This window comes from Micropterus salmoides, unplaced genomic scaffold (genome assembly GCF_014851395.1).
Source record: "Micropterus salmoides isolate LMB-PRFRI ecotype aquatic unplaced genomic scaffold, ASM1485139v1 Ms_hic_scaffold_22, whole genome shotgun sequence".
Classification (NCBI taxonomy): Eukaryota; Metazoa; Chordata; class Actinopteri; order Centrarchiformes; family Centrarchidae; genus Micropterus; species Micropterus salmoides.
This window is the reverse complement of record NW_024041373.1, coordinates 21,527,005-21,541,599: the sequence shown is the minus strand read 5'-3', so window position 1 is coordinate 21,541,599 and position 14,595 is coordinate 21,527,005. Positions and strand designations below refer to the sequence as shown.

General features: G+C 39.1%; 1 protein-coding gene across 1 annotated transcript in view; it reads right to left on the bottom strand.

The window, feature by feature from the left end:
- arid5b (AT-rich interaction domain 5B) overlaps window positions 1-14,595 on the bottom strand; it is a 72,370-nt gene that overhangs the window by 6,019 nt on the left and 51,756 nt on the right. Inside the window, exons 5-8 of the mRNA XM_038736899.1 lie at window positions 14,340-14,503; window positions 12,521-12,794; window positions 7,736-7,788; window positions 6,540-6,637 (exon numbers count right to left, since the gene is read on the bottom strand). Coding sequence (XP_038592827.1) covers window positions 6,540-6,637; window positions 7,736-7,788; window positions 12,521-12,794; window positions 14,340-14,503 — 589 coding nt within the window. The remainder of the gene's footprint in view (window positions 1-6,539; window positions 6,638-7,735; window positions 7,789-12,520; window positions 12,795-14,339; window positions 14,504-14,595) is intronic.

The following is a 14,595-nucleotide window of genomic DNA, read 5'->3' as shown; positions in this document are numbered from 1 at the left end:
ATACAGCTGGTCTGGCACCAGGCCCCAGGCCAAGAAAGGAAATGTACTATTAAATGTGACTTATTGGAAAGAAAGAGAGCAAAGGGGTTGTGAAAGAGAAGAGAGGAGGGAAAGAGAACAAAAGGAAAAGGAAATAGAGAGGGAGAGGGACTGAAAGAAATGATAATGACATGTTAATGAAGAGCAAAAATGATTCTCAATGAAGGAATGAAGAATACTCAAAAACAGATAAACAATGCAGTCTAGTAAACCTAAATATAGCAGCAGTAGTAATTATTACAAAGAGGAAAGTGGTTCTCAGGCTTTCTATAATTACACATTATTGCACAGAAAATGCAGGTAGATCAAATGTTTCACCTTCAAAAAACAATTTGATTTCTTCAAGCTGATAAATATGTACGTGCAAATGTCTAGCTGCGCTATTAGCGAAGGACTATAATAGGCTGGTATATACAGTGTACCAGGGTGCACTGTTGACTATCACAATGATCTGTGGGAAAGAGACGGCTGCCTTGGCCTGGGTCAGCTTTATGGAATGTCAATATGGGGTGGGGGGTTGGGGTGTCGCAGGCCCGGATAATGTAATAGCTGAGCCCGGGAAATTACTGGAGCCTTAAATAGTTCCAAATGGAAAGATGCTATGTTGGGCAAGAAATCAGTCTCAGGAAGTTCCCTACATTGTCAGAATTATTTGCTTTGTTACACTTAATAAAGATAAGATGATTTACCAAAAGCCTACAAATCTTTCAATAAGTAGGACTTTCAATTCCAAAACATACACCATTTACAGTTTTATGTAAATCTTTTCAGAAATAGCTGAATAAGCAAAAAGGGTTCAGGCTACAGGGCACTCACTCCTTTTTCCATTTTTATAAATGAAAAAAAAGAAGTGTAAGTGTAAAATCATAATACAGCCCTCAGTGTGAAAGACTGGGGTAATTTCAAGCCGTGTATATATTACTTAGTCATGTTCATGTAATATAACACTCATAATACAATACCACTTATATAAGTAGCAATTTCCTCCAAGGAAGGGGAAGGGTTGAGTTTGGCAGCCACTGCCAGTAGTTGAGAGAAAGCCAGGTGTGGTTAATCATTTACACCACTAGGGGGCGTGTGCTGCACTGTGAGATTCCAGGAAAGAATTTCATTAAGGCAGGAGAGGCAACATTTTTATGAGGTCAATAAATACTTAACTTCCTCTCATGCCAATTTATCACCCAGCTTTTGTTTAAGCAGCCGTTTTTCCATGTTGATAACAAGCAACTAAAATATGCAGTGATGAGATTAAAAATTAAAAAGGCAGAGACAGAAGATGTCTCTTGTAATTAAGCTAAAAACATATTGCTTCATATATATGTTATGCATTATATCTGACTGATTTTTTTTTTAAATCAGTAAGATCAATAACAGTGCAAACCACAACATCAAACCACAAACGTCAACTAAGCATGTCTGTGCCTTTGAAATAATGGATTGCACACAAAGCACCTCCCCCCAAAAAACACAACTTGGCAAAAACAAGGTGACTTTACCAGCAATGAGCTGCTCTCATCTGAGTTTTGTGTTACAGGAACAAGCAGTGTGCTAAAATCCAAGAAATGCCTAAGTCACCAAATAAGTGGAAAAAGCCTGCGGGTTGTTCCATTTCAACAATTCCCCTCCCATCCGTGCTGAAATTAATTTTAACTGGTGTTGTGTTAAGATCACAAGAGCTGCTTCATGCGTAAAAAAAAAGGAAAAGAAACTATTTAAAGAGCTGGTGGACAAGCCCCTGGGGCTGTAGAAAGATCTGGAGGAAAGAAAATGACTTACTTTTACAAGCCTGCGAGGAATAAAAAAAAAAAGATAAAATCAAATCTTTATCACATTTAAATGCAATGATTAAGCATCATCACAGCAATGAGAGAAAACAATAAGTACTGTAGAGAAAGAGAGAGACAAGATGCCAGCAGAGGGATAAACAGACATTGTAGCTGGTCCCCCTGCTTTGGATTCATGCCTCAAACCCCCTCTTTTGTCTTGAAGCCAAACCACTTGAGGTGACCCTCATTCATGCAGTTAAAACAGGAGGGCAGCGAAGGAATGTATGAAAAACTTAAGTCCTTTGTCAAGTCTGAAAATACCAGATTTAAAATGACCTCTACTGTTCCCCCAGGGTTTGCTCTCATTAGCTGCTGCTGCAGCTCACAGTAAATGTTCGCCATAGCAGGTGTGAGCAAGAGTGCTAACTGTTTAAAATAAACGTGTACTATTACACATAAAGAACGACTCAAATAAGAAACACTCAGTATTAATACCCCAAAATATACAGCATATATTCCCTCTTGCTGCCCTACAGTCACTGAAATCTCTGCAAGAATGTCATTAATTTAATTTGCTACACTGAACTAGTTATTAATCTCAGTAGACTTGAATAGATTCTCATACAGTCGATTGCCTGTCACACGTCAGTGCCATAATTTGTGATTTCTCATCGCCACTGGGGAAAGAAACCTTGGACCTTTTCATTAAATTCCACGCATAAAGAAATCTCTCAATATTGTGATTTGTTAGATCGCTGCAAAAAAAGAGGTTTTATCGCTGAATGCTCAATGAAGCATTTTGTCTTGAAGCTCTCAGAGGTTAAAATAGCTGCATGCTATTTTAGTGTAAAGAACATGCAGCTCTTTGGCTGCATTCCCACTGAAGCTGAAGTCCAGATTCAGTGGAAGAGTCATGGATATACAAAGAATTTGGCCATGCTTTTGATGAGGACAACATGTTGAGACATTGTTTATAGTGTTAAGGAATGCTGACAGACAATATGCAACCATGTTCTCATATTGCAGCTGTTTTTCCTCCTACTTTATTTCTTAATATTGAATCACAATTTGTTGTTTATTAAAATCTATCATTGTTTTTGTCTTTCTCTCTCTCTCCCTGCTGCAGGTTTGGGAATAAAAAGCCAGGAGGATATGAAGGTGATACCACCTCCCCACCACCTCTTATTGTAATCCAGCGATACCCTTTGCTTTAGAACAAGAGAACAGAGTAATTTAAATCTTTTTGAGCTACAGTATTAGATAAAGCAAGCTAAAGTGTAATACGCCACATTTGATGTATCTGTAATACATCAAGGACAATGAAGAGAAATGCTGACGAGTGCAAGATACTGAGCATCTAGCAGGATAAAATTAAAAAACAATGTCCTGTCCCCTGCCTCTTCCCCAAATCTGAACTCTAGTCTATTATAATTCTCCATGTGAGGACTGACTCAAGGTTTCCTAATAATTATGAGGAACAAATGTATTTTTATATCTGGAGAGCAGCTTTAGTGAATGCAGAGGAACATCAGTACCAGTAGGAATGAATAAAGGCTGAATCAATAAAACATCTAGTCGACTAAAATTGGAACAGGCGTGCATCTGTCTTAAGAGAAACATATCTGCATGATCTGAGTCGGAGAATATTTCACAGGCCTCAGACTCTATGTACAGTACATCTGGCAAACATCTAATACTTTTAAGATGAAATGATCTAATCCAAAACCCCTCACCAGCGCTCTCCGCTGTTGCCCAAAAACCTCAGAGTTTTTAAACAGCAAATTATTCTAAATAGCTTCTCTGTTGCCATGGATACCCCCCACCCCCACACCCCACCACCACCACCACCTCCAAAACCCCCTCCCGCCCCAATACCAACCCTGTTGTGCAATTACATTAGAGTGCCAAGGCATGGTGAGGTATTAAAAATCTGTAACAGGCAGAAATGAACAGAGATAGTGAAATGTGATGTTTCTGTAACAAGAGATCACGTAGGAAACCAGGAAGATTAAATATGTAGGAGCTGTTAAAAGGCGCTGACCTGTATAATGAAAGAAACAGCATGAAGTGCAAGGCAGGGAGTGGGAGAGAGGGAGGGGCGGTGGGTGGGGGGGGGCACACAGAGAAAATGGCACAGCACAGAAGCAAAAGGCAGTCTATTTCAAGGTTATTGATGCCATCTTTTTCATGACCTCATTTTTAATTCAGAGCGCTGGGCCCTGACAGCTAATCTTGGGAAACGGTTTAAATAAATATCATTAAAGCTTCCCCGTAGCTGCAGCGGCAGACCTTGGCTTGGACATTTCTACATTGATTTTTCCCTGCGCACACTAATGAACGCCGCTCTGCGACTTAAAAACAGTAACTTTGAAAATGACAATTAGCTGAGGTTATCTCCTGTTCAATTTCAGCTATGTAACTGCATTACTACCAGTGATTACCGCCTGCTCCTGGACAGCATAAGTATAGTGATTATGCCGCTGGCTCCATCTTTCACAATAACATCTCCTAGGAAACCATTTCATATGATTTTACCATTAGGGCTGTAAAGGAATAATGTGTATAATTTTAAATGAGAGTTGAATGCTTATAGATATTGACAATCTGTAACCCAAACAACACCGAGACTTAATTTAAAGCAATTATGTACTGAAATATTGTTTCCTCTCTTCCTACTAGCTTTTTATTTCTTGCTCTACTGTACTTGAGCCCGCTGAGACAAATCAGAAGTGATCCTTCTGAGAGAAGAGAAAAACACAAGTGTTGTTCCAGTTTGTACCCTGTACATTCTTCCCTGTGAATTATATTTCTGTAGCACATTGACTAATGATTAAAGGTGGAAACAAAGACGCCTCTGGGGAACAAACACACACTTCAGCGAGCCCACAAACAGCCTCATTCATCATGCGGAGAGAATGGCCATGTTTGCTGAGTTAATACAATGAAGCTAATTGCCCTCCAAGCAGCCCAAACACCAAGGCTCAGCTAAAATTATTCCCCTGAATGGAAACTTGCTCAGCTTCAGCTGATCTCTCTCTCTCTTTATCTTTCCCCCTCTCTCTCTCTTTTACACACATGCCCCATCACCTCCACCCCTTCCTCACCTTCTTTCTCTGTCAGGCTGATATTCACTGCAGTGTGTGGATATTATTGCTTTGTATTGATTCAGCATTATTTTCTCTCAGCTGCTTCTCGGTGGCTGGAGAAGGAAAGGCCAGCACAGCAGCAGTCACACCTCAGCGCTTCCCACACGGTTTCGTCCTACCCTGCCTGCCTTCCTACGACCCTATTTACACCTTATAAACCGATGAACAATATGGTTTTTCACATCTAGCTTTAAAGTAATTTCTAGGCAGAGACAGGTCATACTGATTTCCAAGCTAGATAAAAAGTACCAAAACAAGGATCAAAGACATATTCTGTCTTTTCCAATAAAATGATATTTGGCCAGCATCATCTCTGAAGCTAGGTGTTGAAAGTCATGTCTATTATTACTATAAATAAGGAACTCCACTGTGCAGCAGCTCCTTTTTTAAAACATATCCCTACAACTGGGAACACAGCGTGAACACTGAAAGCACCCTCAGCTGAGCACTGAGAGGCTTATTGTCAACTTATGTACAAATTCAACACACTGAACAATACACTCCTCACACCTATGTCTTCACAAATTTCCAGGAAAAGATTCTCCGGCCGCCACTTTCTGTGCTTGCAAATTCACTTACAGCATACAATCTTGACACAATATGAAGCTGCCCGGCTCCCTCATATGGTACTGCTGGCATATTGCTGTATTACTGACAGGTGTGAGTGTGTGTGTGTATGCCTGCGACGCGCTGATGCATGGACCAGCAGCAGCCGGAGGGATGTGGAGAGGGTCGCTGGCCCAGAGGAATGACCTGCCTCGTGAGCAACTGGTTATCTCTTGTTGGGACGATCGTATTTGACATTTGTTTAACCTTGAGAAAGTGGGCAAGTGTGCATGTTTGTGTGAAAGTAGTCCTGCATAATACCCTCACAGCTCCCTCATGATCATATCCATATGCTTGCTTTGGTTTGGTAATACCAACTGAGTGATTATGATGTGGAGGTTCAAAATGCTGCAGTATCTGCCTGAATGATTAGTTGAACACATTAAACTAGTGTTTCATTTTATTTTGTATGCAGCTGTGTGTGCTTGCAATGCATATATGGTGTATGTGTGTGTGTGTGTGTGTGTGTGTGTGTGTGTGTGTGTGTGTGTGTATCCATGTAGGTCAGTTAATAATTCAAAACTTTGCTGTCATTTTGAGCTTTAAAATCCTCTTTAGCCTGCTTGTAGAGCAGCATGGGTGGAGTTTACTCTGTAATTGGTTCCATAGCGCCACGCAACTAATCAATTAATCCTAAGAAAATACCTGACTCTCATCTCGTCATGAATTGATTTAGATCCATGAGGAACGCATTTGTTAATACTATTAGAACTGCATGCCATAACAGCGAGAGACAGTGAGGAGTGATTTGCAAACTACTGCAAAAGCACTATTCTTCTCGCATGGCTGTAATGTGCATTGACTTCTCTTGGATATTATCAATATTTGTCTTGTAGTATCCTGGTGTTATAAATAAAGCATTGTGGAATCATATTTGATGCAGCTGTGGGGGAGTTTACTCACTTCAGATGATACAAACTATTCCATGTGAGCATGCATAGCAGTAACCTGTCAAATATAACTGCTGAACACAATAACTCACCTCTCATAGTGTCTCCGTGTACATGTGGCGGCACTTGTGCTGCTGGGGTTCCCGCCCAATTCATCATAAACATGCTTCCACTGTCTGCGGACTGTGATCTGAAGGGACAGATGAGAGCACAAGGATAAGGCAAAAGAGAAAAAAGAAAGAGAAACAAAGGATGACAATGAGATGAATATAAAGTGAGGAAAATTGAAAAAATGTGAGGGGAAGAAAGAACATTAAAAAACAAAAAACAAAGAGAAAAACATAAGTGGTTGACATCATTTTGAGGTCTAGGGGAGTTACTGAGTCATGATGTTCCAGTTATTGAATCCTCAACACTCAATTCTCTAACATAATAAGCTCTGTTAACATCATGCAGTCAGTTGTTCCTGCTATAACCCCGTATGCCATAACAGATGACAACACAAACACAAAACTCCAGGCAGCCATAGAGCTAACAAAGCCTCGATATGAAACGTGAGATAATCAGCTGCAGATATGAGGGTTTTAAAAGGATATGAGCCCCAATTATATGAGCTGTATCCTGTTTATAGTCTGGTCTGGCTGTCTATTGATTGACATTATGCCAGCTAGCTAATGAAGAAACATGAGCAATACACTTGACGACTTCACATTGACTTCACTTTGGAAACACGTCGTACGTGAATAGTGAATGAATAAACGGCAGGTAACGCTGCCAAGTAAAATGCTTAAATGCCTCTACCTCATACATACTTATTTCTGACTCACTTTGGTTGTGTATGCGCGTGCACACAGCATATGTGTGCCTTTGTGGGTATATATGTGCATTTCACTTCACTCTCCAGCATGGGAAAAAATGAGCGATTTGACCAATTTCCTTCTGACCAGTGCAGAGCAGAGGAACATGTGTTTTCCACTCCGGGGGAGGTGGCAGTGTTTGAAACAACGGCATTATTTTTGCTAAATGTGGCTCTGGGTAAGACTTTCTTCTTGGGAAAATAGTGACTGACCTCAAGGGGCAAAAGGAGGGCAGTAAAAAAGAATCGTCAGGGAAGAAAGAAGGGAGGTAGGTTGGAAGACAGCGAGAGAGGAAGAGATAATAGAGAAAAAGAGAGCAGGAGAAGGGAGACATCAGGAGGAGGGGAACAGAAAGAGGGGGAGATAGAAAAAAGAAGGGAGGGATCTTGACAAAAGGGAAGGAATATATTGCCACATGTGTGAATACTTACCAACTCATATCCTCCGAGTTTCTGAGCAGCTTGAAACATAGTCCAAAGGTTGACTGTGGGAGACAGAAGACAAACAAGGCAGTCAGGAACACTGGGAAAGGACCTGAGCTGAAACACATGAAGTCATATACACCAGAGTGTGATAAATACAGTGCTGGAGGAAGTATGTAGATCATTTAGTTAAGTAAAAGCAGCAAACCAAAATGTAAGGTGGACTAGTTAAAGTCCTTCATTTAAGTATTACTCACAAATTATACTTATTATACTAATATCAAAGTAAAAATACTCATTATGCAGAATGGCCCCTTTCAGAGTGTTATATTATTATGTATTGCATCAATGTAAGTACTGATGCATCGACATGTAATCAGTATTTAAATGTTGTAGCTGATCACAGTGGGGTTTCTTTGAAAAAAAAATGGTTTGTATATGTATAGCTGTGTTTTATATGTCGATGATATTTTTAACCGTATAAGTCTGAAAAATAGGAAGTAACTATAGCTTTGAAATTTGATTAGATATCACTTTATTATCAGTGCACACATTAAGTACCAGTACAATCAAATGCAGTTTAACGACAACAAAATAATGCAAAAAGTAAAATATTCCCTTTTGGAAGTAGAAGTATCATACATACTTTATATCATACCCAAATACTATATCTATAGATAGATAGATAGATAGATAGATAGATAGATAGATAGATAGATAGATAGATAGGACCAGAAAAATGAAAACAGCTTTTTATAATTTTCACACAAAACAATGCTGCACTTCAGCAGAAAGCATCCAAATGAATTTTGAATACTTGTACAATTGCCGCTATGTGATATAATACAGCATATGCTTCATCCTGACAAGGAGATTTGTTAACCCTCAGCTGCAGCCTGCAGGTATGAATGAAAACCATTACAAGCATCAAAAGCTTGGCAATATGCTCGAACTTCTGTTTGAACTAATGCAAATTCATTTACATTGATTTTCCCATGCAAATACCCCATGACAGGCCATATCAAAATACAAGTCTTGTGTAACATTTTCCTAAAAATAGTATAAGCTTTCAGAAAGGCTTCAAATGGCTGTCTATCTTTGAAAGAAAATATTTCCCACAAACAAAGAAATGCAAGTTCATTGGGGGGACTTTTTGTGCCAATGACATTTGTATTTGCTTTCTGTAACATCATTGTTTAACATTTTTATATGAAGGCCTATAAATAAGAAAAGGAGGCCTCGCCTGGGGAGAAATCCATCAAAATTCAATCTGTGCGTACACAAAGCCTTGCATTTGTCAAAATGACATTTTCCTATCTCCGCATTTGACAGCATTGATTTTTTCCTTCCCTCCTCTCTGCAACCGTTGTCAATGCACGGGTGGAATAACAAAGGGAACTGGGTAGGTTTTTCTGTTTGAACTGAGCACTCCGTCGTATTGTGCTTTCTGACTGTAGAAACAGAAAGATGGTCTATTTAACTAGCTTGTTATGCATCAACTGTAATTACCACAATAGCACACGGGACTGGGAGGGAACTGAACAGATAAAGGAAATGAGGGAACATGCCTTTTCTTAGATGTCTTGTCATTAGCAATTTCTTTTCTTAATTCCCCTCTATTTGGCAGGGGCAATTATCACTGAGATAAGGATGACAAAACAGGAACACAATGCAGCCTCAATGACACACCGATGGCATGGCAATTAGACAACAAGGCTGAAAGAGGGAGACAAATTGGAACTGATGTTCACAATCACATGCTGATGCCCAAGCACTGAAGCACACTTGCGTCTGGAATAGTCACATACACGCACACACAGTAACCAGTTAATTGTGCAGATCAAGGGCATACAATGTAACCACAACTACTCCTGTTTTATTTCTCCTGAATCCACTCTATCTCTCATTTCTTACAGTGTCTCTACTGCACCCATACAACTTCAATGGCAGCAGCTGTAGAGCAAAGTCAATATTAAGTCATAAAAAATAGAAGGACAGCAACTCGCATGAATAAAATTCAGCACAAAACAGTTTCCCTCTCCAACTGTACTGCTCAAATGTAAGAGCCAACTATTTTTTGTCATTTCATGTGATTCAGGTGCTAGTGTGCATTCAGCCTCTATGAATGGGTTTACTGAAGTCATTTAGAGCCACATTTTCCTTTTAAAAAAAATAGTTAGTCAAGGACTGTTGAACGGAGCCATCTTGAAGCATTTCAAATAGCAGATACAAAAAAAAGAAGAAAAATGTGTTATAGCTGGAAGGATTAGTCAATCGATTGGTTATATCGAAAATAATCTGCAGCTGTTGTTATAATCCCGTCATTGTTTCAGTAATTGTTTAAGCAGAAATTGAAAAATGACAAACATTCTCCAGTTGCAGCTCCTGTCGTTTTATATAATCTTAAGCAATATCTTTGGGTTTGGAGCAGTTGGTCAGTCAAAGACATTTAAAGCTGTCACCTTGTACTCTGGGAAACTGTGATGGGCATTTTTTCAGTATTTTTGACATTTACATAGACTAAACAAATAACGGATAAATTGAAAGAAAGAAAAAATAGCTGATTAATTACTAAAGACAATCACCTTTAATTTTTTTAAAAATCTCTAGTTCCAGCCTCTCAGATATAAATAATAATAATATAAATATTTGCTACTACTTTTGTTTTGCATGATTGTGAACTGAATATATTGTGTGATACAGACGTGAAGTTAAGAAGTCTCAGATGATCAGCTTTGCTCTAAGATGGTAAATGCATACAGACCTTGGAGTAAAATATAAATTCAGCATAGTAAGGCAGGCATACAAGTGGGTTTAAAATATGTTATGAGCCATTCGAGGTAAAGGCAGATTGACTGAATTGCAGTCTTAAAAAATCAGGTAAGAGTCCTCAGCTTGGAGATGAGGTGGAATATACATAATTAGTCCATGTTTGGATTCAGATTTTTTTGGAGATGAATCAAATGGATATTTTAGTGGCCCAGCCAACAAAACATGGGTACGTCTGGTAAATCATTCAACCATCTGTTGCTTTGTTAAACTCCAGAGAACTTCATAAAAAGATTTTTACTCAAATGCAACTAAAATAACACAATTTTAATTTCCATTACAGGAAAGTGAGTTCTTTGATCTTTTAATGCATTTGTAGCAAGTTTAAAGGGGAGAATATGAAAACGGCGCCTGATTACATCTAAGGGTTTGTTGTATTAATTATGATGTGTTCTCCTTTTTTCCCTCCTCTTTACATGTGCTGATGTGTGCTCGCTGCCAAGGACGAAGTTTAAACAGCATGATTTCACCATTTAATGAGGGCCTTCCTTATGATGTGTCTGGTTTTGAGATTCAAAGCATGTACTGTATGTAAAACAGTTGGCGCGTGGACCTCGACTTTATTCTGAGCTCAAGCCGAGAAATGCCAACTAAAAGTAAAGCATTTTTGGGTGTGTAATTCTCCCTCTACGTCTTCCTTGCTCCCTCTCTCTATCTCCCTCAACCACAATGACCTATTTAAGCAACAACATGTCAGCAGTCAAGATGACAGGGTTGTCAAAATACCGCGTGAGGTTACCATAGTCGAGGCAGCCACAGCTTACCTTCATGTAATAGTTTAGAGTAATGAGTTTTACTATGCTGTAAACTGTCACTGTTAAATTCAATAGACATCTCTCTCCCTCTCCTGCCTCTCGTTAATTTGCTGATGTTGTCGCGCTACGTTTCTTGGCTCATTTGACATAAATGCAATTGTGATTTCCTTCCTTGAATAAAGACTGAGAAAGAAGTACATTTGACAACCACAGTTTGAGATGAGAGCCCACGTTCTCATGTGTCTTGCCTAGAGATCAAACACACAAAAAAATGCACTTCTTCAGTTTCAAGAGACCAGAGTGTGCCCTTTATGATGTTTATGTGCAGGTTTCTCCTCTCTGTACCATGCACACCAAGTGCAAGCTAAGCACCCGACCTATATTAGAAATCTTTCATCTCGGGCAGACGTGTTACCCATACATGTGATTTTCTTTTCACACTGGTAAAGGACGTTCTTGGCCTTCACAGGAAACCCCTTTGACAAGTGTGAGAAGATGTTCTCTCCTTATATAAAAGACAGCTAAAATGTGCTCTGACAGGGAGCCTCTAGAGTCTTTTACTAACCGCTAGATGTGATTTTTCTCAACACAGACAATTATTCCTTTAGTTTATTACTACCACAGATTGAATGTGTTTTTTACAGTTTAACAGCAGTGTAATTTAGAGATTTTGGGCATAATGCCTGCAGTAGTTGGCCGCTATCTCTTCCCGTAATGCTCTCATTCAGGATAGTTAGGACAAACTCTGCCCTTGACTTGACTGAAAAGCAGCTACTGGTTTCTCGCCTGATCACAACAGGGGGGCACTATAGATAACATGTGGTTAGAGATGCTGATTGAAATCCACAAAGGGAAAAACCCTGTGTGGATTTTAATGACTTACAGACTGCAGTTTCACTCTGATATTTAAACTGTAATTTGAAACATATACTCGTCTTTCATTTCTCCAACCACAAGACATTTTAGTGTCTTCACAAAAGAGAACATTTGAATAGGTTTTGGTACTTTTACGCCTGTTCCTTCATCTTTTACTATGATAATTTTTAATCCCACATCAGCCTGCTGACCTTCCCCACTGGTAATGTTATGACCTAAATCTCCAAAATAACCTAGAAAAAATGTATCCACACAAACTTTACTATTAGACTGTTATACTCTATTGTTTAAACATTGCCATTGGGGGAATAAGAGAATAAGTTGTCCTACTCACTCTGTTTGAAGCCAAGGAAGGGGATCCTCTCTATGGGCGTGTCTCTTTCTTTCATGTACTTGTAGAGTGCTACTAAGAAAGCCTGCTCCTCCGCTCGGCTCTCTTCTGATGTGTCCTCTTCTTTCATCTCCTCCTTCTCGTTCCTCTCCTCCTTTTCCTTTTCCTTCCCTCTCTCCTTCTCCTCAGCTGAGGATTTCTTGCTGAGGCCGTTGGCCTTTGGTTTGGCTGCCGGGTTTATTTTTCCATTCGGTACCGTTTTACAGTTGGGTTTGACCTGCAAGGACAGAGCGGAGAGAGACAGTGGATGTAACTTTAGATGAAAATTGAACCCTTAAAAGAGTGTTTCAAATCATGTCAGACAGTTTGGATGAAATGTGTTTGGGTTCAAGCACAAACAAATATTCTTGCAGGCCACAGAAGCAGCCTCTCATTGATTATCAATGGAGCAGCACTTCTTGTCATCACAGATTAGGCACAGATTAGTTTGACTCTAGCTTCTAGAGAGAATTGCTGATATTGATTCAACTGTCCAAGGTCATAGGAATAACAGCTGTAGAAGGGCTTTTAGGGTAGACATTTCCTTCACTTGAATATTACAACCAATGTCTGATAGGGGTTTGATAAAAAAAGAAGCACTGTTAAATGCAAAAATGCAGAATCAATGACACAAAGTCATCATCAGTGAAAATGTCACTGAAAATGATTGATTCCTTTAATAAAATGGTAGGTGTGATTCTTTTTCTAATAGAGATTAACCTTCAAGCCATCAAGTAATATGATTTCGGTGATTCACAATGCTGCCTCTTGCTTTGGAGAAATGTAGTGGGGAAAAAGTGAAAAGTTAAATTATATGTGGTTGGAGGAAAAGAAACTGTGCTGTCATAACTGATCCAGCAATGAATAAATTAGTCAGATGAAAGTCATTTGTGAGAATTTGCTGCTTTTCTTAATAAGTTAAGTTATTAAGTTATAGTTAAAATATAAATATTTTAATATTTTGTACTGGTCAAACAAAAAAGGCAATTTGATGACACCGCTGTCGACTTTAGGAAACTTTTCACTGTATTCTGGTATTTCATTGACCAAATGACAGTCAATGTCAATGTCAATTATTTGAGAAAATAATTAATAATTAAATAATCATTAGCTGCAGCCCTATATTGTCTGACCTGGTGTACCACTGATATGCATTTATTTAAAAAAGTTTCCATTATCTAAAAAACCTATAAGTGATCTAATAAAATAAAAATGGCTTCACAAAAATAAGCATTCATTGCAAATGTTTTATGTTAGTTCCTTTTAACAAATTCCTCCCCCGTAGACAACCACTATACCAAGCCAACCCTTTAATGTAATGTCACCTTCACAGTCACATCTTTTACTGCATGTAGTGTACAGAATCTAACACTGCGCTACACTGCTGCTGTGTCTCTCACAGTGTGAATTGTTTGGGGAACTAAAATGCTGTATGTAACGCCTTGTTCTGTAACTGAAGATACAAGTAAAACCTGGAGAGCAGTTGGTTGACAACACAGGTTCAGGTGTCACATTCAGGCAGAGCTGGTGCATGAAAGGGGACTTTACGCTACTGTTTGCTGTAAAAAACTTGAATTCTCTAATAAACGTGTACATGAGTGCTACATTTCATACTGGACTTCTTTTGCACAAATATAGTAATTAATTTGTATACTACAAGGTATTTTAATGTATTTATTGTAAAACAATGCTTTTTTTAATGTCACTACTCTAATTTCTTTATCCGTTTCCTTACCTCTTGCTTTTGTTATCTCAAGTCTTATCTTGTCTTTTCTCATCTCACCTTGGTCGTAGTTTTACTCTCTGGACTGCAAGGATCCTGTGCTGCCACAGCTGTTGACCCCTGGGTCGACCCCAGTGACCCTTGACCCTGAGCCTGACTCTGGGAGTCCCTCCTCTGAGAGATCGATAGCTTCTTCTTCCGAGGTCGCCCCTTCAGATTGGGAGCTGGGGGAAAGGAAACAGTGACAATGAGAATATCCATTTAGGTGGAAACACGTGAGCTGATGCAGCAGATGCACGATTAAATCACCTTTTTG